At 58.0% G+C, this 21288-nt stretch overlaps 1 protein-coding gene, 1 long non-coding RNA gene and 1 pseudogene across 2 annotated transcripts; 2 read left to right on the top strand and 1 right to left on the bottom strand.

The window, feature by feature from the left end:
• The first annotated feature begins 1 nt into the window (after nucleotide 1).
• Exosc7 (exosome component 7) lies at nucleotides 2–20130 on the top strand. The gene is made up of 8 exons (XM_004835060.4): nucleotides 2–134; nucleotides 7468–7569; nucleotides 7769–7863; nucleotides 14015–14180; nucleotides 15744–15814; nucleotides 18364–18487; nucleotides 19456–19611; nucleotides 19828–20130. Exons 1-8 carry the CDS (start codon nucleotides 78–80, stop codon nucleotides 19930–19932), a joined length of 876 nt encoding a protein of 291 aa, XP_004835117.1. The 5' UTR covers nucleotides 2–77; the 3' UTR covers nucleotides 19933–20130.
• LOC101703284 (lysine-rich nucleolar protein 1 pseudogene) lies at nucleotides 3616–5267 on the bottom strand (annotated as a pseudogene).
• On the top strand, nucleotides 7870–12785 carry LOC147825456 (uncharacterized). Its single transcript, XR_015441077.1, has 2 exons — nucleotides 7870–11881; nucleotides 11937–12785. It is a non-coding gene; the product is annotated as an uncharacterized LOC147825456 (long non-coding RNA).
• Nucleotides 20131–21288: the final 1158 nt, after the last annotated feature.

The following is a 21288-nucleotide window of genomic DNA, read 5'->3' as shown; positions in this document are numbered from 1 at the left end:
CCGGCAGCGGCGCAGCTTGGTGACGCGCGGGCTCGTGGCCGGCGCAGGCGGATGACGTAGCGCGGCGGCTCAGCAGCATGGCGTCCGTGTCGCTGAGCGAGGCGGAGAAGGTGTACATCGTGCACGGCGTCCAGGTAGTAGCTCCAGCCTCGGTGGCCCGGGTTCTCTTACCTGCGGCTCGCCAGGGAAGAGCGTCCAGGCCGCTGCGAGACTGGCTGGCCTCGTGTCTTACCGGCGCGGTGTCCGCGTGTGCTGCCCGGAGCTGGCGTCTTGGGACCCTGAGGCAGAGGGCGCGCTCGGCATTGATTACCTCTTGCAGCCTTTCGGGTAGATGAGATTCGGTCCTCGCCCGGAAGCGGGGAGCAGCCGCTGGGGCCGTCTCTGAGGGCGCTTTGGCCTCACGGGCTGCATTCAGCTTTCGCGCCTTCCTGAACTGAGTTCCGTGTTCTCCCCCAGGAAACGAGGTGGGCATCTGGCCCACTTTTCCTGACCTCGTGCTGGGGAGACGCAGAGATAGCGTGCACCTGAGGTGAAAGCGCTTTGAAAATACACAGCGCTTTACAGAAAGCAGCTTGGCAGCCGAGATCATGATTGTTGCTGCTTCCCATCTTCAAAGTGGAGAACTAAGCGCCCTACGCAGCCATAGCTAAAATTTTCTATGCTCACACTTTGGCTCCTGGTTTCGACCATTCCTGGTAACGATGTACCTGGTATCTCTTCCCGACTGTGTCCCCACTTGTGAATGCACGGGGAGGTGCTCCTCTCAAGAGTTCTTCAGCCCTCTGAAACTGGACCCTGGAATGAGAATTGTTGGCTCTTGTAACTGCCCTGTGTAGCTCTTGGCCTGGGTCAGTGGGTTGGTGTCCCTCTCTCCTGGCTAAGAACAATACAGAACTTGGCATTTTGCTTCCAGTCTGCAATTAAATCCTACTTAAATACCTCTGACCTTTAAATTCTCAAGGAGCACAAGAGGCATTCTCAACATGCTGCGTTTTTGCTTTTGCTGTGAGACTCTCTGATGGCGCTGGAGGCAGCTCCCTGGCTCTGGGGCAGCTGAATGCTATGGGCAGGTGGATGCTCCTGGCAGTGGTGCTGGTGCTACTGCCTGCTCGCCTGCTTCAGTCTATGAAGCTTGTTTTGGAATTTTTTTCTCTTGGGTTTAAGATATAATTTTAATCATTTATTTTTGTTACCTAAGCAATGTATTTTAATCGTAGCAAACCTGAGAAAATAAAAATTAAAGGGAAAATTTTCAAAAAAAAAAAAAAGAGTTCTTCAGCTCAGCCAGCGGAGCCCTGGTGGCAGCTCTTCCCATTTCCTTCGTGCTTTCCCCCTGCCAGGACCAAATTGGAAAGTCACATGAAGGCAACCCCTAGAGGTCCACAGCGTCAGTAAAGACTATGTCCTTTCTTTTGAGGCAGGGTCTCCCTTTGTATTTCAGGCTTGCCCTGAACTCACTGTGTAGCCCAGGCCAGCCTCAAACTCTTGGCAATTCTCCTGCCTCAGCCTCCCTTGTGCTGGGATTATAGGCGTGTGCCAGTGGAATATGCAACGTCAATATTTAGTCAGTGGGTTGCCTATTAAACTTGGATTTAAAAAGTCAAAACTCACAATTCCATGAGCTTTTTAGTCTCAAGAAAAGGAGGATTCATGGCAAGAGCCAGAAAGATCCCACGCGGTGCTCCCAGGCTCTGTAAGGGATCACATTGTCTGTGTAGCTGTCTGTAGCAATAACCCTGCTTTTCCTGTCAGAGTATCTCCTGTCTCTGTGAACACTTGCTACCCAGCATCTCTTACGCCTTAGTAAAATCTGCCCTCCTCCATACCTTTCCTTTCCTTTCCAGCTCCCTACCACATTGTGACCTGTTGACCCCTCTCTTTGTTTTTTTTTTGGTACCGGGGATCGAACTTGGGTCCTTGTGCTTGCGCAGCAGGCGGTGAAACCACTGAGCTAAATCCCTGACCCCCTGTCTTTGTTTTTAAGACAGGATCTTGCTTGTTCATTCTAGCCTTGAGCTCACTGTGTAGCCCAGGCTGGCCTCAAACTTGTGATCCTCCTGCCTCAGCCTCCTGAATGCTGGTATTACAGGCATGCGCCACCATGTCCAGCAGCTCCTCTTTAACTCTTTTCTTTGAAGTGTTTCCCAGATCATAGATGGAGTCAAGTGAGAGAACTAGTTTGGCCTAGTAGTATTCCATGCCCTGAAGAGCTGGTACTCCTGTGATTGTACACCTTCGAGTCACACACTTACCTCTAGCCCTGGCTGCTGAGGGAAGATCGTGACTCAGTTATGTGGCTACTGAAGAGCTGTAGGCACAGTGGGCTTCCCCACCGTCAGCCTACAGGAAACTGGCCGCCACGGGTTCCCCCTGGCCTAGCAGTTGGTTAACCCCAGCCCAGAGGCTTTCCTCTTGGGGTCCCATCATGGCTCCTTCTTATATGTTCTTGTGTGAAGGAGATGTGGCTCAGCCAATGGTTTGTTGCTTTTCTGTGCCCCTAGCTTTCATCATGATCCATTGTGGGGGACTCGGCACAGGAGAGAGAACAGCTACAGCACAGAGCCCAGGCATGGGCCTCAGCTGTGAGGTTGTTAGCACTCAGGCGCTCAGTCTGGCAGTGGCAGATTGGAACCAGCCCCCAACACTCTTGCTAAATAGCTTCCCTCTCTGGCACAAACAGGAGGCTGAAACTTGGTGACAGAGTTTCCTTGTCTGTACCCTCTTCCAGGGTTAGTTTTGAGGGCTCCATGAGCTTGCACAGGCCCAGGAGCAGGGGAAGGGCACTGCTTTGAAGGGCAGGCTGAGGGTGGCACCCTAAGTGATCTGTGCCTTTTGTCTCTCCTGTAACTAGGTGGGGGTTGTTCCTGCTTTGTGGATGCAGAAACAGGCACTTGCTTGGGGTCCTGAGAGCTGGTGTGTGACGGCAGAGACACTGGTCAGAAGGTGACTCTTCTATTGTACCACACCCAGGGCAGTGCTGTGGGAGCAGCCGTGGAAATGGCCAGGAGCTGCCCCGAATCCCGAAGCCCTTGCTTCAGAAAGTGCTCAGTCTCTTCGGCACAGGACGGGGCACCGCACCACCATGTGTGTCAGCCATTGACCTCACCCTCGGCTCAGGGCAGCCCGTGTGGAAGAGCTTCCGCCCGCTCTCTGGGACAATGCTCTGCTCCTGAGCACCGAGTGCTGCAGATGCTAACAGCTGTGCTGAGGCTCTAGGCCCTGAGCCAAGCCAGGCAGCTTTAAGCAATTTCCTCAGCTTTTTATAAAGGAAAAGCAGATTGCAAAGATGTTGGCCTGGGTGCAGTGATTCATAGACTGGGTCCCCCTTGGCCCCTCACCCCAAGAGGGAGAAAATGTGTCTTACGAACCCTCGGAAAGGGCTTGTGTTTTCTCTTGCTTGTCACCTGAGCCTTTCCTAAGAGGCAAAGAGTAACTAAAGGGTAGAAAGCAAGCTCTGACGAGGCCCCATTTTCTGACACATCCAGCCCTACCTCAGGAATGGGAGTTGTCACTTCCAGGAGGTGTGACTGGATCTTTCCAGAGTGTGGCATTTTATTTGGGGGGGGGGGCCTGGGCAGTTTTATTACTCGTTCCCTGAACCTCAGCTGCCTCATGAATAACACCCATTTCACAATGATAATAAATACAGGAATGCAAAAACAGTATTTGCCTAGGTCATACTGTACCCTCAACAAAGGTCCGTCATCAGCTGCCATTATTTATGTGCCCATGTCACCACAGGGATGGAAGGTTTAACAGAAAACAGGTTTTTGCTCCCAGGACATGTGAGCTGCCCATTTGTCCTTCATTTCCACAGGTGTTCTGTCCTGGACTTCTGCTAGGTGGCTTTCATCTGCAAAGCTGAGAAAGGCCATCTGGGCTGTTTGGGTAGAAGACACTAGTGTTTAATCTTCCAGCCTGACAGACCTGGACACGTTCTTGTCTATGTAGAAGACTTTGTTGGGGAAGGCAGAGAAGCCGAGGCTGGTGCCCTGGCTGTACCTTCAGCTCATGGTCCGGTCATAGTCCTGCTGCAAGTTCTGCTGCAGGGTGTTGGCCACCGCCTTGCTGAGGGCCATGTTGGGTCTTGCAGTCATGCTAGGGGGGCGGCTGAACGAAGGGGACCGATTCTTAAAGCCAGCCATAAGTTTGACAAAGTTCAGTTTCTGTTCCTAGCTTTCAAAAGCTGCCGTATCCCACTGGCCAAACCGAGTCCCGTCCGCTTCCTGGGTTCCGAACCTTCTGTCTTGCCCGACTCCCGATCAGTCTCTTCTTGCAAGACCTTGCGCCTCACCTGGTCTGTGTGCGCCTCATCCGTGTTGCCTTTTTTGCCCAGCGCTAGCCCCAGGTCTGTGTCTGGTGCCTTCAGAGGGTCTGCTGCTACCATGCTCTCTTTCTTCCTCGTTTTCTTGCTTTTCTGAGCCAGCTCCTTAACAACTGGCTGTTCCACCTTTTTCTTAGGGTTTGTTTTCATCTTCCCTGGGGCCTTAGGGTCACCTCCTATCGGGATGTACTCTAGAACCTCAGCTTGGACCAGCCGCTGCTTTCCTTCCCTAGGGTTGCTCGCCGTGGACCTGGGGAGCTCCCTGGCCTAGGAGGGCGTCTTCCTCCTGGTGGACTTTCTTCTTCTTCACTTTCCCACTGTGTTCTCTGGAGCTGCCCTGCTTCCGTTTCTGCCCCAAGGCTGCCTGCTCCTCCGCCCCCTTCCCCACTGTGCATCCATAGGAAGCATCTCCGGCCCTGTAAGGGCCGCGGGTCCTGGATGGGGCAGGCTGTGCTACCCTGGGCCTTTTTTTTTTCTTTCTTGTGTTTTCTGAGCTTCTTGCCTCCTCACCCTGTCTGGGGTCTGGGGAGGCCTTTAGCCCTGAGCCCTGTGACCTGGCCAAAGGCAAGGACTTCTTCTTTTTTTTCTCCCCTCTGAAGGACTCTGAGTGGTCAAGGGCCAGCTTCCTGGGGCTGGGGGACTTCTCTGTCCATCTGGCTCGTGATGTGGGCTCAGATTCTGGGAGCTCCTCACAAAGGGTGCTGTGGCCTTTCTTTTTCTTGTTTTTCTTCTTCACCAGGGGTACCTTGGGGGCCTGCCCTTGGCTCATAGTCCTAGAGGGGGCTGTGGCCCTCATAGGAGAAGTATCAGCAAAATAATTGCCATCATTTATAATTGAGGATCAAGTCTCTGGTTTTTTGACCCCTTTTTTCTATTTCTTTTTTTTCTCCAGGAGCGCAAGGTCTACTTTGTGAGTTTTGGTGATCATTTCTGCAGGTCAAACCTCCCCGCCTTCAAGTGCGAGTGCGCTCTGCTGTGACCAGAGTGTGGCCTTTTAAAAGCAGTGGTTGCTCCCTCCTGGCCGTGTGGCCTTGGCCCAGGGTTTGGGTGTCCTCCAGCCTCAGTTTCCCATTGGTGAAATGGAACGAGGAAACTTGTGGGGTGCTGTGAAAGACAGACGTAGGATTTGAGTGTTTCTCACATGTTGTCTAATCCGCAGTAAGTGCACAGTGCACGGTAGCTCCTGTTATTTGATGTGCGTAATTGCAGCCATTTCACAGTCTGTGGAATTAGAGAATTACCTTGAGAGCCGGGGATTTAGCTCAGTGGTTCCAGCACCTGCCTCCCAGGCACAAGGTCCTGAGTCCGATCCCCAGTACCAAAAAAGGCATGCAATCTTTCATAAAAGAAAGAAGGAAACAAACAAACATTCACATATCTGCTCATTGGTGGAGAGGAAATACAAGAAGGATAAAGCAGAAACTAAAGAAATGTCTCACTAACCTGGGGTGGCTGTGGGTGGTGGGAAGGGGAACCTGAGGGGGGTGCAGTGCAGACAGGGCCGGTGACATTTCTCTGTGCTTACCCTTGCTGCAGCGTTGACTCTGGGAACCACAGTGATATTCTGAGTACCAACAAGGGAGTAGTTAACCAGGGTGCTGCAGAACCCAAAGGGAAGTAGAGACAGTTACAGATGAGCCTGAGTTACAAGTGAGTGTTAGGACCGAACACAGGAGGGGCGGGAGCAGGTTTTGGCTGGGTACAGTGGGGCCACAGACAGTAACTCTGCTGTTGGTACACTCACTTCTCCTAGGGATGGAGCTTAGCAGCTCTGAAACTGCTTCATAATAAGACTGAACAAATACAGAAACATACTGTGACAGAGACAGACAGACAGACAGACGTAGTAGGGATTGATTGCACTGAGCCACATCGCCACGCTTTTTAAATTTTGAGGCAGTCTAAGTTGCCCAGCATGTCCTTGAACTTGCAGTCCTCCTGCCTCAGCCTCCCAGAGCACTGACATTCTAGGCCACCGCACCTGGCTGACAGGCAGCTTTCCCCATCTTAGAAGTTACCAATGAGAAAAGAGGAAGGTTGGCGAGAACCCTGTGGGAACCGGATTGGAGATGTCAGTATGAACTCATGGCTTTTCAGTAGGTCTGTGGGTGCAGAATTACACCTGCCTGTGTGGGAGCGGTCCTAGCATACGTACATACGTGTTTTTCTAGAAGCAGTGCTGCCCGCTGGTGAACTTAGCACCCAGAACCTGGTTTTTAAGAGTGTGCTCTGTGGGCCGGGGATTTAGCTCAGTGGTTTTCTCGCCTGCTGTGCAAGCCCAAGGACCCGAGTTCGATCCCCGGTACCAAAAAAAAAAAAAAAAATAGTGTGCTCTGGTAGAAGAAACCAAGGCCGGGCACGGGGAACATGAGAGGCTGGGCGGCTTGTGTTGTGCAAAGGTAGAGGTGCTCCAAGGAAACCGGAGGTGTTGAAAGCCCAGGAACCGACCCACAGGTGCTGCCAGGGGCCAGGTGTGGGGCAGAGCAGTGGTCTTAGTGGGTTATGCACAGCCGTAAGCAGATGTGTGTCCGAGTCGTGCTGCTGTGAACGGTGGCAGAGGTGAGTCCTCGGGCAGACCCACGGACGGACAGTGTGCAGACCGCCTCAGAAACCCCCAGAGAGGAGCTGGGAAGGCTCAGCGGCTTTCCCATCGCTCACGGCCCACTCGCCTCTCACCTCTGCCGTGGTAGGGAAAATGAATGGGCGTGGCCACAGCCCTTCGCCTGCCGCCCTGCTTTAGGAGAGCAGCTGCTCCTAGCTTCCTGAGGGCGCTGTGGCGGGAGGCCGCGGTGGAGGCAGCCCACCCCGTGGCTGGGCTGAGAGGGCTGCTGGGGAACTGTCAGCTTGCAGGTGTGGAGGCAGGTGGCCGCTTCGAGCATGTGCAGACGTCCTGTTTGGCGCACGCGCCCCGCTGGCAATGTGCTCGGTGGCCCTGTCACACGGCGTGGCTGCGGGACCTTGCACAGGTCGCTGGACTCACCCAGGCCTCCTCGTGTGTCGCTGGCAGTGTCGGTGTTAGCCGGGGGCAGGATTCCCGCTGAGGAAAGGAGATGCGCTGCGGTCTCTCCAGGGGCAAAATCATGCGCCAGCCTCGAAGGCCCTGTGGCGCGGGGTCACGGCCTCGGGCGGTGTCGTTAACTCAGGAGGACCTCCGCGTGGATGGCCGCAGCTGTGAGGACTACCGGTGCGCGGAAGTGGAAACCGGCGTGGTGTCCAACACCAGCGGGTCTGCCAGGGTCCAGCTGGTGCGTACTGGGGCGGGGCGGCTGGCCCTGGGGAGCGGGGTCTGTACCGGCCCCGAGGGACCCCTCCTCCTAACACACCCGCTTAGCCCCCAGTCCGTGTGCTGCTCCTCAGAGCCCTTGGCCTGGGCGCTCGGAAGCAGAAGGCCGTGGTTCCTGGCTGCCTGCCCTGACCGAGGGCCCTTCTCGCTCCTGTCCCCAGGGTCACACAGACATCTTGGTGGGGGTGAAAGCAGAAATGGGGACGCCGAAGCTGGAGAAGCCAGACGAAGGCTACCTGGAGTTCTTTGTTGACTGGTCAGTACTGCGGGTGTTTTAGTTTTTGTTTTTTGGTACTGGGAATCGAACTCAGGGCCTCATGCTTGCCAGGCAGGCACTGCACTGCTGAGCTACATCCCCGGCCCCTCGTGCAGGTGTTTCTAAAGACTGATTTAAAGCGTGAAGATTCGGAAAACAAACCTCTAGTTTCCTATGGAGGCTTCATTTTCTCTGCATTTATTTAACCCCTCAGCTTTCCAGGAAATGTTTGCTGACTTGGTACAGGTAGGTCTGGACGGAAGTCCTGCCCTTGTCTGAGTGGCCTGGCCTTGTTTGTCCTGATTTGCCCTGTCTGAGAGGAAGGACACCAGCCCAGTACATAGGTGTGAGGCCAAGCCGAATGTGTCCCTGCTCTGCAAAGTGCCAGACTCAGATAGTGAGGACCATTTGGTCCAGGATGGCCTGTCTCTTCCTGGTGTAGCTCTGCAGAAAACTGTTCTTGACTTGCACCCACCAGGCTGCAGAGGTGGCTGCTGGGAAGCTCGGCCAGCCCTGGGCCACAGTCACACTTACTTCTGGGTCTCCAGGGTGGTTCCTCTGTGCCCAGTTTCTCCATCGCAAAGGTGGAGGTGATAAAAGCCACAATGAGGAGGAAGTGAAGGCTGAGCAGGCACCCGGCTTGGTGACTGGTGCCCAGGGGGCTCTCGGTCGTGTCATTTCCCTCCTTGTCCAGGGAGGGCCTGGCCTCCACTTCTGTCTGTAACCCTGCTTCCGAGGCCAGTGTGGACAATGGCCTGGCAGGTTGTCTGTTGGCCCCTGGAGGCGATGATGTGTCAGGTGTCACGAGGCCACCTCTGCCTGCATGGACCGTGGGGTGGACTGACAGGGCCTAGCGGTGCTGTGGTTTGGACAGCGGTGAAAACACAGCGACTGTCTGCGACCTTCCTGCCCAGGGATGCCCACTAAAGACTGGGCACCGGGAGTTTTCACTCAGGGCTGGGCACATAGGCACCCTCTCTTCACACACACAGCTCCAGACTCCTGCAGGGAGGGCCGGTGCAGTGCACAGAGGTCTCTGTCCTACTGATGGGACTCGGGCCCGGCTCCCAACGCCAGAGGCGGCATGTGGAGTGTGCAGAGGCGGTGACTTTCCCAGGGCCTTACTGCTCAGGGCCCAGCTCCATTCCATCCCACTGACTGGTCTGTCTGCTTTGTGCAGCTGGAAGGGGCCGGCCTTAGAGGGCTTGTGATGGACGCCCGGCGTAGCCACGCTGGTCTCTGGCCGGTGTCTCCAGCCGCTCCCGCCTCCTCCAGCCCCGGCTGCCCGCGCTGCCCCGTGGAACTGGCTCTGTCACGCGAGCGCGGATGGTGGCGACCTTGCCCAGGCCCCTGCTCGTCCTTTTGCTCATGGAGGAAGTGCAGTGCCTCTCCTGACCTTGATCCGCCCAGGCCAGGGCAGGGGACGGTGACCGAGGAGAGGAGCTGCCCTTCGCTTTCCTTCCCTTGCCCCGGGTCGCCTCTGCCTCACTCATGGGAGGCCACCCAAGCCTGTCGCTGTCGCTGTCGCTCAGCTGCCCTGGGATGCCCGTACCGTACCGGGGAGCATTCGCTGTGGCAGGCCCGCCTGCGCTCAGCCCTACGGGGCCTCCCCTGGGAAGGGGCCTCTGAGCAGCCTGGGAGGAGCTGGCTTCTGGAGGCAGCATCACTCCCGGCCCAGGAACTGCCGCTGGCCTCTTCCTCCTCGTAAGTCGGAGAGGGACCTGGGCAGGCTCAGGAGTCCGGTCCTGGGGCTCTGAGCACGCCCTGGGGTGGACTGTCTCCAGGTGGCACATGGGCCCTTCCAACAGGAGGCGAGAGGCTGCCGGGTGCTGGCTGCCACCCAGATCAGAGCCTGCTGGGCGGCCGGGGGCAGCCCTCCACTGCCTCACTCACGCGTCCTGCGGTCCTGCCCAGCACAGACCGGCTTCTGGCCACCTGGATGCCCCAGCAGGAAGGGGCCGCACACCCCTGCACCCCTCCCTGGCACTGGTCTCTGCTCCCTACTGGGAGAAAAGTAATTGGTGCGCGGGCTGGGGGTGTCCCTGCTGTCACTCTGCTCTAGCTTGATTTAATTCCTTATTGGCAGCTTCCAGGTTTTAATTATTTAAATTCCCGAGGGTAGAGAGGCCTCAGAAAGCTAATTGCCTACCCGCTGACTCATGTCCCTTTGGGTTTGTCTACTTGGAATGATGGCACGCAAGCCCGGGAGACAGCACCTCTCCCTGTCCACCCTGCGTCTCGGGAACGCCGGAAACGCCATGGGTCTCAGCCCTTTGCCGAGGCTGCCTGCTGCCCTGACCCCCAGCCTGCTCGCAGATGCCTGACTATAGTTTCTCTGAACTGGAAGCCAAATCAGACTTCCCAACCCTGCTTCTTGCCTTGGCCTGCTGGTGGGAGCCTGAGAATGCACATTTTAAATGAAAACTCGGAGCCCACGGGACTGGTCTAGGACCCAGAGGAGGCAAGCGTAGTAAGCTAGCACGTCTTCATGGCTGCCGCTAGGTGGCAGGCCGTCGAGGGTCTTAGCCCTGTGACGCTGCGCGGCTTTAGCACTGTTTGGGCTCTGGGGGAGGCGTGGCTTTCAGCTGGGGTAGGAGACTGTTTGATTCGTAAGTGTCTGCGGGGTCCCCGTTGGCCTTAACTCCTTGTCAGTGTCTTCTCTGGTGCCCTTCACAAACGCAGAGCCGGGGTCCCTGCCGCCCGCCTCGGTGGGTGGGATGGCTTCCCTGCCCCTTAGGGCCCACTGCGTGCTGCTGGGAGCAGGTCAGCTCTGGGCTGAGGGCCAGGCTGAGGACAGCACAGGCAGCCTGCCCAAGCCGCAGAGGCCGTTTGTCCTCAGGTCTCCAGCGCGGTGAGGTCACTTCCGGAAACTGCGCAGCCGCTTGCAGTGGAAGGTTGAGGAGTCTGCCTGCGGCCGGAGGGCTGCATGTAGCCTGCTCAGTACCCCTGAATCACACACAGGCTTGCTTGGTTGTGCAGGAAGCAGCCGTGGGGCTGGAGTCCAGACTCTGTGCCAGGTGAACGTGGCCCTGATTGCAGGCCACCCGGGTTAAACCAGAGATGTCCCAGCCAGAGGAGCGGAGTGGAGGTGCAGGGTGCAGAGGCGCAGGGTGCAGATGCGCCAGCTGGGAGGAGGAGTGCCAAGATGTGGGTGACGCCAGGCTGCAGCTCTGGGGCGGGGAGTGGTCCTGCCTAGGAAGCGCCTCTGTCAGATTGCCGACCATAGCTGCATTGTGGTGCATATGATTTGTTTTTTCTGGTACCGGGGATCAAACTCAGGACCTTGCGCTTGCCAGGCAGGTGCGGCACCACTGAGCTACATCCCCGGCCCTCGTGGTGCATGTGAGCAGGGAGCTGGAGTTGGCAGCCAGGGTCCTCTCCACACCCCCAGCTGTGTATCTACCCACGAGTGTGCTCTCTGACGGCGTTTGGGGTGTAGTACTGAGTCCCAAGCCAGAGCAGCCGCTCAGTGTCTGGAGGCAGAGGTGAGCCTGAGGAGAAGCTCACGGACCGCTGTTAGGGGGCAGCCCAGCGTGCGGGGCCCTGGACACACTGACGTGCCCTTCCTGACTTAGTTTCCGAACCCCTGAAGTGGAGACAGCGCAGTGGCAGAGCACTTGCCTCTGGGTTCAATCAGTCCCCACCACCACAAAAATAAAATGGCAGCCGAACTTCCCTGGGCAGCTGTGAGAGTGCAGTGGTTTGTAGCTTTGGGGACCTTTTTAAAGTCAGTGCAGTTATGTGGGGCGTGGTGGCACACACCTGTGATCCCACCACTTGGGAGTTGAGGCAGGATTGTGAGTTCAAGGCCAGCCTGGACTCCATAGTGAGACCCTCTCCCAAGGGGAGCAAAAAGTTGCTCAAGTTTCCCTCCTTGTAGAATGAAAAAGCCACCCTGCAGGTCGTGTCCCGCCCATGAGGTTTTCGTTTCACCTGTGGGGTGTCTGCTTAAAGGGGAATTAAAATGCCCGGAGAGTGCCCAAGTCGCTGTCCCACTGCTGGCCCGTGCCCCTGTTCCGTCCCCTGTCGCTCGGGGGCCCTTTCCAGTCCGCACTTCTCCTGACTGGTGGAAGGGCCCCTGTGCCGTGCGTGCTCCCAGGATGAGGTGGCCCCTCGTCCCTCCCGCCCACATCCGTTCTTCAGCAGAGCGGGCTCTGGCTCTTCTTCCTTGCTGTCCGAGCCTCCCGCTGTCCCAGCCTCCTCCCAGAGCCAGAGCCTGCCCTGGTCCCTGAGGCGGGAAGAAGGGCGGTGTGTCTAAAGCCAAAGGCTTGGAAATGGGCAGAATTTCCACTGCAGAGAAACCTCGTCTCAGGAACCCACAGGGCCAAGGCTTTGTAGACAGACTGGCTTAGATGCTGGATCCAGGCACAGAGGGCGCACTTACGGTGGTACTCAGTCCTGCCTACCGGGAGGGGCACCGCCGCCTCAGGCTGAGCGCGCACGGAGGCCCTGCGGAGGTATTTTGAAGCACCTGCAGCACAGGGCTTCGTGTCAGTGGCCGGGGTTTAAAATTAGAAGGAAGCTGTGGTTGCAGGCTGTGCAAAACAAAGACTTGGTCCCTGGTGACTCCATTATTTCCCGGAGCCGAGTGGCATTTCACAGCTTGATGCCGAGTCCCGCCGAGGTAGTGAGGGAACAGTGGCGTTGCTATGGCAGTGAGGCAGGTTCCCTTGGAGCTCTTTAATTGGCTCCCAATGGCCCACGGGGTGAGGAAGCTGAGGTAATTAGACCAGCAGAGTCGCTGTACAGTGGCCGTGGTTCTTCCCTTTGGGGGGCATACTGGGCACTGACCCAGGGAGCACAGTGTTACCCATCTCTATTTCGAGATGAGATCTCGTCAAGCTGCCCAGGCTGGCCTCACACTTGTAACCTTCCTGCCTCAGCCTCATGAATAACTGGGATTAAAAGCATGTGCCATGCCATCCAGTGTTGCCCACTTTTTATTTATTTATATTTATTTATTTACTTATTTATTTTGGGGGGGATACCAGGGATTGAACTTGAGTCCTTGCTTGCACTTGTGCAGCAGGTGGCGAAAGCACTGAGCTAAATCCCTGGCCCTGTTGCCCACTTTTTAACTGGGTTTCTTTTAGCTTTTTATTGGGGGGAGGCAGTACTCCATACCCCAGTGCTTTTTCTTTCTTGAGGCAGGGGCTCACTGCAGCCAGGGCTGGCCTGGACTTTAGATACTCCTGCCTCGGCCATCCCAGTAGCTGGGATTTCGGGCACACACCTAGATCAGGGCAGCTCCTGCGGCTTTGGTGGCACAGCAGGGTGCCCTGTCCCCCACCGCTCCTGCCTGCGCCTCCACCATCTGCTCCCTGCTGTCATCCTGTCCTTCCTCAGGAGACGCTGCAGGCCTGGCTGTGTCCCCTTGCTCAGTCTCGGTCACTGGTCCTTGCCGTGCAGACGAGGGCTGACAGACCTCTGGGTGCTTTTGCAGAGTCTGCAATGCAGCAGCGGGTTTCTCACCTTTCCTGGCCGCTGTCATCACTTCCCTCCCAACAGACAGCTCGGGTGGGCTGAGCCCACACTGAGCGATTTCCCAGGAGGGTGGCGAATATTGCGACTTGTGGGTTCTTTGAAGAAGCAATTGGACACAAGTAGCAAAAGGCCAAGAAAGAAACATTTTCTTCCTCTTGAAAAATAGCAAATAAAAGGGGCTAAGTGGATATTTAGTCAGGCAACAGCCCTTCTCTTGTTCCCATTTCTTTTCCTTCTCTTAGCACAGCGCCAGCCTAAGGTCTGTCCTAGGCGTGTGGGGAGTCTGCAGAGCGGCTGCATTGGACACGGGTTCGGTCCTGGACACCGGGCTGGTGTGTGGTGGAGCCGCCAGAGCAGGGCATCCATTGTGCCTACCCAACTGTGCTCCTGCTTCCCCCTGGCCAGAGGGGCTTCTGTGGCAGTCGCTGGGAAGTCCCACGCACACACACCCGGCCAGGCGCACACATGCCCGGCCAGGCAGGCGGCAGACACACCCTTCCCTCGCTGGTCCTTTCCCTCGGCCGAGCCCTCCGCCCAGGCTGTCCCCACCCCAGTGATTGTCCCAACAGCAGGGGGCTCCCCCAGCCTCACAGGGGAGCCTGGGGGTCCTGTCCTCCGCTCCTGGCATCTGGAAACACTCGGGCTTTGCCCCTCCTGTTCCGTGCAGCTCAGCCAGTGCCACCCCTGAGTTCGAAGGCCGCGGAGGGGACGACCTGGGCACCGAGATCGCCAGCACCCTCTACCGGATATTCAGCAGCAGGAGCAGCGTGGACCTGCAGTCCCTGTGCATCAGTCCCCGGGAGCACTGCTGGGTCCTCTACGTGGACGTGCTGGTGAGTGTGCCGCCCGCGCTGCTGCGGGACACTTGGCTGCCTCCTCCCGCCGCTTCCCCCTGTGAGCTGGGTGCTTTCAGCCTCCACGGGGGTCACTGGGGAGAAGGCGGCTCCTGCGGTAACTGTGTGGAGAGAAATCCAGCGTGTGTATGCCGACACACACGCAACGCCATTCTGCAGTGAGCTTTGGTCCGCGCAGTAATCCAGAGAAGTCCCCAGGGTTGGAGAGACCAGGAGAAGCTGTGGGTGCCAGGCAGGGACAGGCGGGTCTGGAGCGGTGGAGCTCTCTGGGGCCCTTTGAGAGGCTGCTGTGATGGTCCCTGTCTAAGTGAGGAAGCCACGACCCAGAGGGTGGGTGTCGGAGCCGGCGCTGAAGACCTCAAGGTGGCCTGGTCCCTGACAGCAGCAAGCCCGCTGCTCCTAGCCCCTTCCAGGTGAGCCCCAGGCCCTGCCTCCTCCTGCAGAGCTGGCTCCACCTCCTCCACACTCCGCCCCGCCCCGCCCCGCCCCACCTCGCTGAGGGCGCCGGCAGTAACCTCAGTGTAGCTGTAATCGATTTTCCCGCTGTGTAGCAACGTGCTTATTGGGTCTGTTTTCCCCAGTCTTATTAATTTTGTGACCCTTGAGAGAAGTAACAATATCCTCCTCCTCAGATTGAGGACGCGAGGCTAAGCTATCGGCCAGACAGAGCCTGCAGGGAATACAGATAATGAAGAGCTTGTGGACGCAGTGAATTGGACGAAGAGAAACAGCCTGGCTGTTTCTAAACATTGTCTGGACATGAAACAGGCTAGCGCTTTCCGGATGCTTTTAAGTTAATTTGATAATGGACGGAGCTTGGAGAACAGATAGCCTTGGGCTGGGGAGAGCCGTGGTGGAGCCAGCACCACCAGAGTGGGAAAGAAGGTGGTAGCCATTGCCCGGCAGGTCAGGCCCGTTCTGAATGCTCCCGCTCATCGGTGAAATGACAAGTCCGTCTGCGTGTCCTCGGTCCTGGTGAGCAGGTGTACGGTGTAGGGTGACTCCTACCAGGAAGGATCTGGTGTTGATGAGGGCCCAGGCAGCCCTGGTGCTTACCCGGCTACCCCGGGAGGCACAGCCCTGAGCTGTGTTTGTCCCCACAGGGGACCTAGAGGTTGGGTGTCACCCAGGGGTGCAGGCGGAGGTGGACCCAGACCCTGTGAGCGGCCAGCAGGGGAGCGGGGGGCCTCGGGTGGGGCGGGCAGGATGAGGCTCCTTGTGCAGCTCGTCTCGGAGGCGGCAGAGGCTTGCAGGAGCCCCTGGGTGTGATCTTGCTCGGCCCTACCCTCCCCGGCCCGCCCGCTTCTGTGGGAAAACCGCCCGTGTTTAGGCAGCCTTCCTGCGGGGGTGGGGGACAGGCTGAACAGAACCACACGGGTGTGTACAGGTCTATGTGGCTCCGGCCGGCCCTGTCCTTTCCGCGTGCGACCTCCCTTCCGTGGGAGCCTGGCAGAGGGGAGCGCGCTTCGGCTGCACTGACTGCCACGGGGAGCACAGGGGGAAGTGACGCCTACTGTTCCTCCCTCCGCCTGTCTCCCTCAGCTGCTTGAGTGCGGTGGAAACTTGTTCGACGCCATCTCCCTCGCTGTGAAGGCTGCGCTCTTCAACACGAGGTAGGTCTTTGGGGAGCGCACAGGCTCTGAGAACAGGGGTTGTGATGCCGAAAATGGTGAGGTCTGTCTCACGTTAGGCTCCAGAAAAGAGACTGCCCAACTTAAAACTAATACATAGCTGGGCGAGGCGGCTTGCGTCTGTAACCCCAGCACTCAGGAGGCTGAGACTGGAGGATCACTGTGAATTTGAGGCCAGCCTGGGCTACATAGCAGGATTCTATCTCAAAACCACACATTTCTGGGCCGGGGATTTAGCTCAGTGGCACCCTGCCTGCCTGAGTTCGATCCCTGGTACCAAAAACAAAACAAAACAACAGAACAAACCACCCCCCTACATTTCTGTGTTTGTCTTTATATTATTTTCATCAGTGAACACGTATTGTGTAGAAAAGTATTAGAAAGCCACAGAAAAGGGAAAGCATAGCTGGCAACCATGCCAGCTGTTCCTGACTGGCTCTGAGCGGGGATTTTACCTTGCTGTCTCCCAGCGCTGAGAGCACGTGGGGCGCAGTCGCCCGGTCCTCGGTGTGCACGAGAGTCCTGAGAGCCAAGGCAGCTGGTCCCGTGCTCTGGCTGGGGCCAGGAAGTGCTTGCGCCTCCCAGGTAGCCGTGTGGGAGGGGGCCGCTGAGCCCCCTGGAGGTGGCGCGTGTCCACACTGGGTGTGTAGCTGTCTCCCTCCCATGCACGAGCGCTTCTTCGGGGAGTTCCTAGCATTTGAAAGTAAATATGAGGCGGGGTTCATTCTCGGAGAGCTTACAGGAAGCGCACAGAGAGTGGGGTCAGGGCATTAAAAAGGAGGGTTAAAAACTTGGGGCTGTAGCCGAAGAAAATGGTTGAATACGTGAGCGAAGATGCTGCCTTGGGCCCTCGGAGTCCCAGCATTGGGGATTCAGAGCCGCACAGCATGGTTAGCAGGAGGCTGTTCAGTAGCTCCCGTCTTCGTGTCCTGCATCTTGCCTGTCTGTTCGTTGTGTTTGCATCTGGTACCTCTCATGTTAATGTGCCCTGAGACACGTGCATATCCCCCAGAATGGTCACGAAGGTGGTTTTCCCTGCTCAGCTCGTGCACAGCTTAAGCTGTATCTGCTTTCTAGAGGCCTCCGCAGTGAACTCGGGCTGTCTGTATGGGTTAAACAAACACACAGAGTTTCCAGGAGAGACCGTGTTCCACCTGCCGTGCCCCAGACCCCTCGCCGAGGCCACTCAGGGTGTGGGCCTGGCCCTCGCCTGAGGCCACCATCCAGGAGCGTGGGAGCCCGGCCACGCTGGGCCCCGTCCAGGCACTTCATCCCAAAAGTGCCCTGGGGAGGCAAGTGGCAGGGCAGTGGGAGGTTGTGCGCCAAGGTCCTTTTGGAAGGCCACCCGAGCGAGGGCTTCTCTAGCCCTCCTGCCTGGCTGAGTTGTAGCCAGAGGGTTGGGAAATGGAAAGATACTCTGTGTGTGTGTGTTTTTAACATATCAACCCCAAGTTTTGTTTTATTTTGAGACAGGGTCTCGCTGCAGTTTGGGCTAGCCTCAGACTGGAGGCAATCCTCCTGCCTCAGCCTCCCATGTGCTAGGATTGCAGTTGTGCATCACCACACCCAGCCATACTAACCCAAAATTATGTTGGTTGCCCTCTTCTTCAACAGGGTATTCCTTAGTCCTGGGCCCTGACGCAGGGGCTTCAGCCAGGGCAGACCTCAGCAGGACCCTCCCTGGTATGGCTCACTGGCCTAGACACACCGCGTACAGGAGTGTCCTGTGGAGCTCAGGCCTGGGCAGAGGACCTCACTGTCCTGGTGACAGCAGCTCAGGGGCTGCCCCTTCCCCCGGGCTCCTCCACCCTTCTCTGCCCTGCATTGACTTCCTGGGTTGAATGTGTCTCCCAGCACTCAGCGGAAGGGCGGACCATGGCCACCCAGGGCTCCATCCCTGTCCCTGTGTGGTCGCCGCTCTCCGGTGGTGGCCAGTGTGCAAGAGCTAGAGGAGCTGCATGCTTCACGAGGGAGCACACACAGCCTGCTCACTAGTGCATCCAGCTTGTCCAGTGAGCATCGTGCCGAGACTGGGCTTGGTGCCACAGTCACACGAGCTTTGCAGGGCAGTGTGCCCCTGTGAATGGGGCCGGCCACTGGAGGAGCACGAGTTCTGGCCGGGGCAGGGCTGTGTTCAGCTTCATAGACACCACTCTTACCACTGTGTCCTCGCACCAGCAGTGCCAGTTCTGGTCCCACACATTTTTGCCAGCCCTCGGCCTTTCCGTTGTTATCGTTATCTTCCGACGTCAGCCTTCCTGGTGAGTGCCTCTTGGGATCACGTCACAGTTCCGGTTTTCATTCCTCCGTCACATGTTTGAGCTGAGAGACCTCTCACAGGTGACTGGCCGTTGTGTTGCCCTGCGCTTGTGTCAGGAATGACAGGGACAGGGATGGTAAAGTGCAGGCAGGCATAACACAGCCTCTGCTTGTACGATACGGGTTTCAACTCCTATTCTTAATCTCAAGAGAAAGAAAGCATTTTTCTTTCTTCCAGTCAGTGGAAATTTTGATTGTGCTTCTGCTTCTAGGATACCGAAGGTTCGCGTCCTGGAGGATGAAGAGGGGTCGAAGGATATCGAGCTCTCTGATGACCCTTACGACTGCATGCAGCTCAGCGTGGAGAACGTGCCCTGCATCGTCACCCTGTGCAAGGTGTGGCTCACGTCTCCTCCAGCCCGCTGACGCTGCTTACCAAGCTTGGAGGTTACAGTTGCACAAACCATGTAGAAGTCGAGAAGCCCAAACCCAGTGGTTTGGTCACCGGGAGAACGCTGCCCCATAGCGCTTTCCTTTCTTGTCAGAGGCCTGCTACGTGCTCGAGGAGGGGGCTTCTTTTTGGGGTTTTTGGGTTTTTTTTTGGTACCGGGGATCGAACTTGGATCCTCCCGCTTGCAAGGCAGGCGTCAGAACCACTAAGCTAAATCCCCGGCCCCGAGGAGGGGGCTTCTTAAGCCCCTTCGCATACCGTGTCCTTGCTGCGTTTCCTTTAACGCCCTCAGCTCTTTGGGGCCTCAGGCGGCTGAGGAGTGCTGGGGTTGGAAGAGTGTCCCTCCCCTCTGGCACGTTGACCCCGGGCCTGGGTGTCTGACGTGTCGGGTGAGCCTGTGGAAGAGCCCAGGGCCCTGCCGACGTTGGGCCGAGGCTGTTATACTGGCGCTCCCTGGGCTGAGGGTGAGGTGGCTGACTCCCCTCGGGGCTTGTGACGCGTGTGGCTGGGCCTCCTCCCCCGGGATCGCCTGGGAGCCTGGAGTATGTGACTCCTTCACGCGGAGCTGCCTGGCCCGAGCAGGCCACCTGGACTTGCCTCGTGGTTGAGCTTGTCCCTTGGCACGGGCCCTCTGGATCTGCCACAGCGGTGAGCGGGATGTCACATGGCCGCACGTGTGACCTCCTGCCCCTGCCCCTCTGCAGGGAGCCTTGTGCCTGTGACCCCGGCAGCCCGTGTTCTGGGCTGTTTCTGTCCTGGCCCTACACGGTGCCCCACAACAGAAATGTGGCGTTGGCCCGGGAGCACAGCAGACCGAGAGGAGATGGAGAATGGGTACAGTGCGTGAGGCCTCTGCCTGGCATCCGTGTCGGGTGGGGACCCGGGGTGCACACGGGCCTCCTTGCCTCTGCAGATCGGCTGCCGGCATGTGGTGGACGCCACCCTCCAGGAGGAGGCCTGCTCCCTGGCCAGCCTGCTGGTGGCAGTCACCAGCTCGGGGGTGGTGACGTGCATGAGGAAGGTGGGCAAGGGCAGCCTGGACCCCGAGAGCATCTTCGAGATGATGGAGGTGAGGCGGCCAGGCGGGTGGGGCCCGGTCCCAACCCTGGACTGGAGCTGGGGGAGCAGCCAGGGGCCTGGCCAAGGGGGTGGGGTGCGGGGCCTGGTCAGGCGAGCAAGTCCCCGCCCCTTCTCTGACCCGCGAGTTTGCACCCAGCCTGCAGAGGGCGCTGGCCTCTCCCACCAGCACGCTCACCGCCGGCTCCCCGCCCTCCCTGCCCTGCAGACCGGCAAGCGCGTGGGCAAGGTGCAGCACACCACGCTTCAGGACGTCCTGCACAAGGAGGAGAGCCTGGGGCCCCGGAGGCAGAAGGTTGGCTTCCTGGGGTGACAGTCGCCCTGCCGCGGGGGACGGTCCGAGCTGTGGTCCAGGCTGGTCTGGAACTCCTGGACTCCTGCCTCAGTCTCCCCAGTCAGTCGCCGGAGCAGTGTGCGCCACTGCACCCAGTCTCCCTTTTCCTTTGGAACTGCTCTGTATATATTTTTTCTTAGCTGTTGAGAATTTAAAATTAAAGTCTGTTTTCCAGTCCCCCGTGGCGTGGCTCACATTCTTCAGCCGAGAGCTATGGCGTGGATGCCTCAGGAGACGCCTGCTCGGAGTTCATGACGGGCCCTGGAAAAGGCCCAGCAGGAAGAGGCTGGGGGAGATGCTCGTGCTGTGTTTGGGGAGTTCTTCTCCCCAGAGCGTGCAGAGCCAGACTCCCAAGAGAAGCACCGTGACCCTGCGTGCCCTGGTGTGCCCTGGTGTGCCGTGGTGTGCCGTGCCTGGGTGGGGAGAGGAGCCCAAGGCCCCGCCTTCGGTAGCCGCCTGGTCCTTAGCCAGGCTCTTACCGCGCGCCCTTTGGAAGCCTTGTGTTCTAGGCACTCCCTGGTGTGTCCGAGACCTCGCGTGTCAGCACTGTGGATGCTGCCTCTGACTGCTCAGCCTGCTGGGCACCACTGTGGGCAGGGCAGCCTCAGGTCCTGCTCGGCTGCCGTGCGGCGCTGGACGGCGTGGTCTTCTCTGCTCAACTCCTAAGTGGACCTTCAGGCCCCGGGGAGGAGCTGGTGCTCGGAGGGGGACGTGTCGCCTGGTGGGAAGGGCGGCCGGTGTGGCTGAGCCCTGCAGGCTGCCCGCCTGTCTGTGGGGAGGTGTGGCTGCCATGTCAGGCACAGGCTGGGTCTCCAGTCTTCCCTTTTCTGTTTTTCCAGTGAGTGTCCCCTCGGTGCCATGACACTCCATGTCTCTGATGGCAAAACCTGTCCCCACTGTCTGCCGGTCGGCCCTTCGGGGTGAGGCCAGTGCAGGCCTGGGCACGGACAGTTGCTGTAGCTGACAGGACGAGTGCTTCCGACAAGCGGAGCTCAGCTCATCCACGTCCTACGTCCGCCCAGTGAGGCTGTGAACACTGCAGGCACAGACCTAGAGATCTGGGTTCTGTTTGCTCCGGCAAAACTGGGGTCATCTGGTGGCTCTAAGTAAACATGTCGGGGAGAAGCACGTGCACATCAGCCTACGGGCTGAAATGCTGTGTAAGATGCAAGGAGATTTTGCAGTTTCTGGGACCCTGGGCCTCACAGCTCCTGTGAATTCAAGCCCAGAGAGCCCTAGGACTTAGGGGAATCGCGGCCGTGTGCATCTTGCTCACTAACAGCAGTGGTCTCACAGAGGAGTGGCCCACCGATCACACATCTAGAGCACACCAGC

The sequence above is a fragment of the Heterocephalus glaber genome, unplaced genomic scaffold (genome assembly GCF_053883595.1).
Source record: "Heterocephalus glaber isolate CG9 unplaced genomic scaffold, H.glaber_assembly_v1.0 deba00001504, whole genome shotgun sequence".
NCBI classification, from domain to species: domain Eukaryota; kingdom Metazoa; phylum Chordata; class Mammalia; order Rodentia; family Bathyergidae; genus Heterocephalus; species Heterocephalus glaber.
The sequence above is the reverse complement of the archived record's forward strand: the minus strand, read 5'-3'. Positions and strand labels throughout refer to the sequence as shown.

Excerpts from the sequence above, each read along its gene's own strand:
- Exosc7 (XM_004835060.4), top strand. The coding sequence starts at position 78 with ATGGCGTCCGTGTCGCTGAGCGAGGCGGAGAAGGTGTACATCGTGCAC. Across the intron at positions 135-7,467 it reads ACATCGTGCACGGCGTCCAG|GAGGACCTCCGCGTGGATGG; the intron begins GTAGTAGCTCCA and ends TCGTTAACTCAG. Across the intron at positions 19,612-19,827 it reads GCATCTTCGAGATGATGGAG|ACCGGCAAGCGCGTGGGCAA; the intron begins GTGAGGCGGCCA and ends CCTGCCCTGCAG.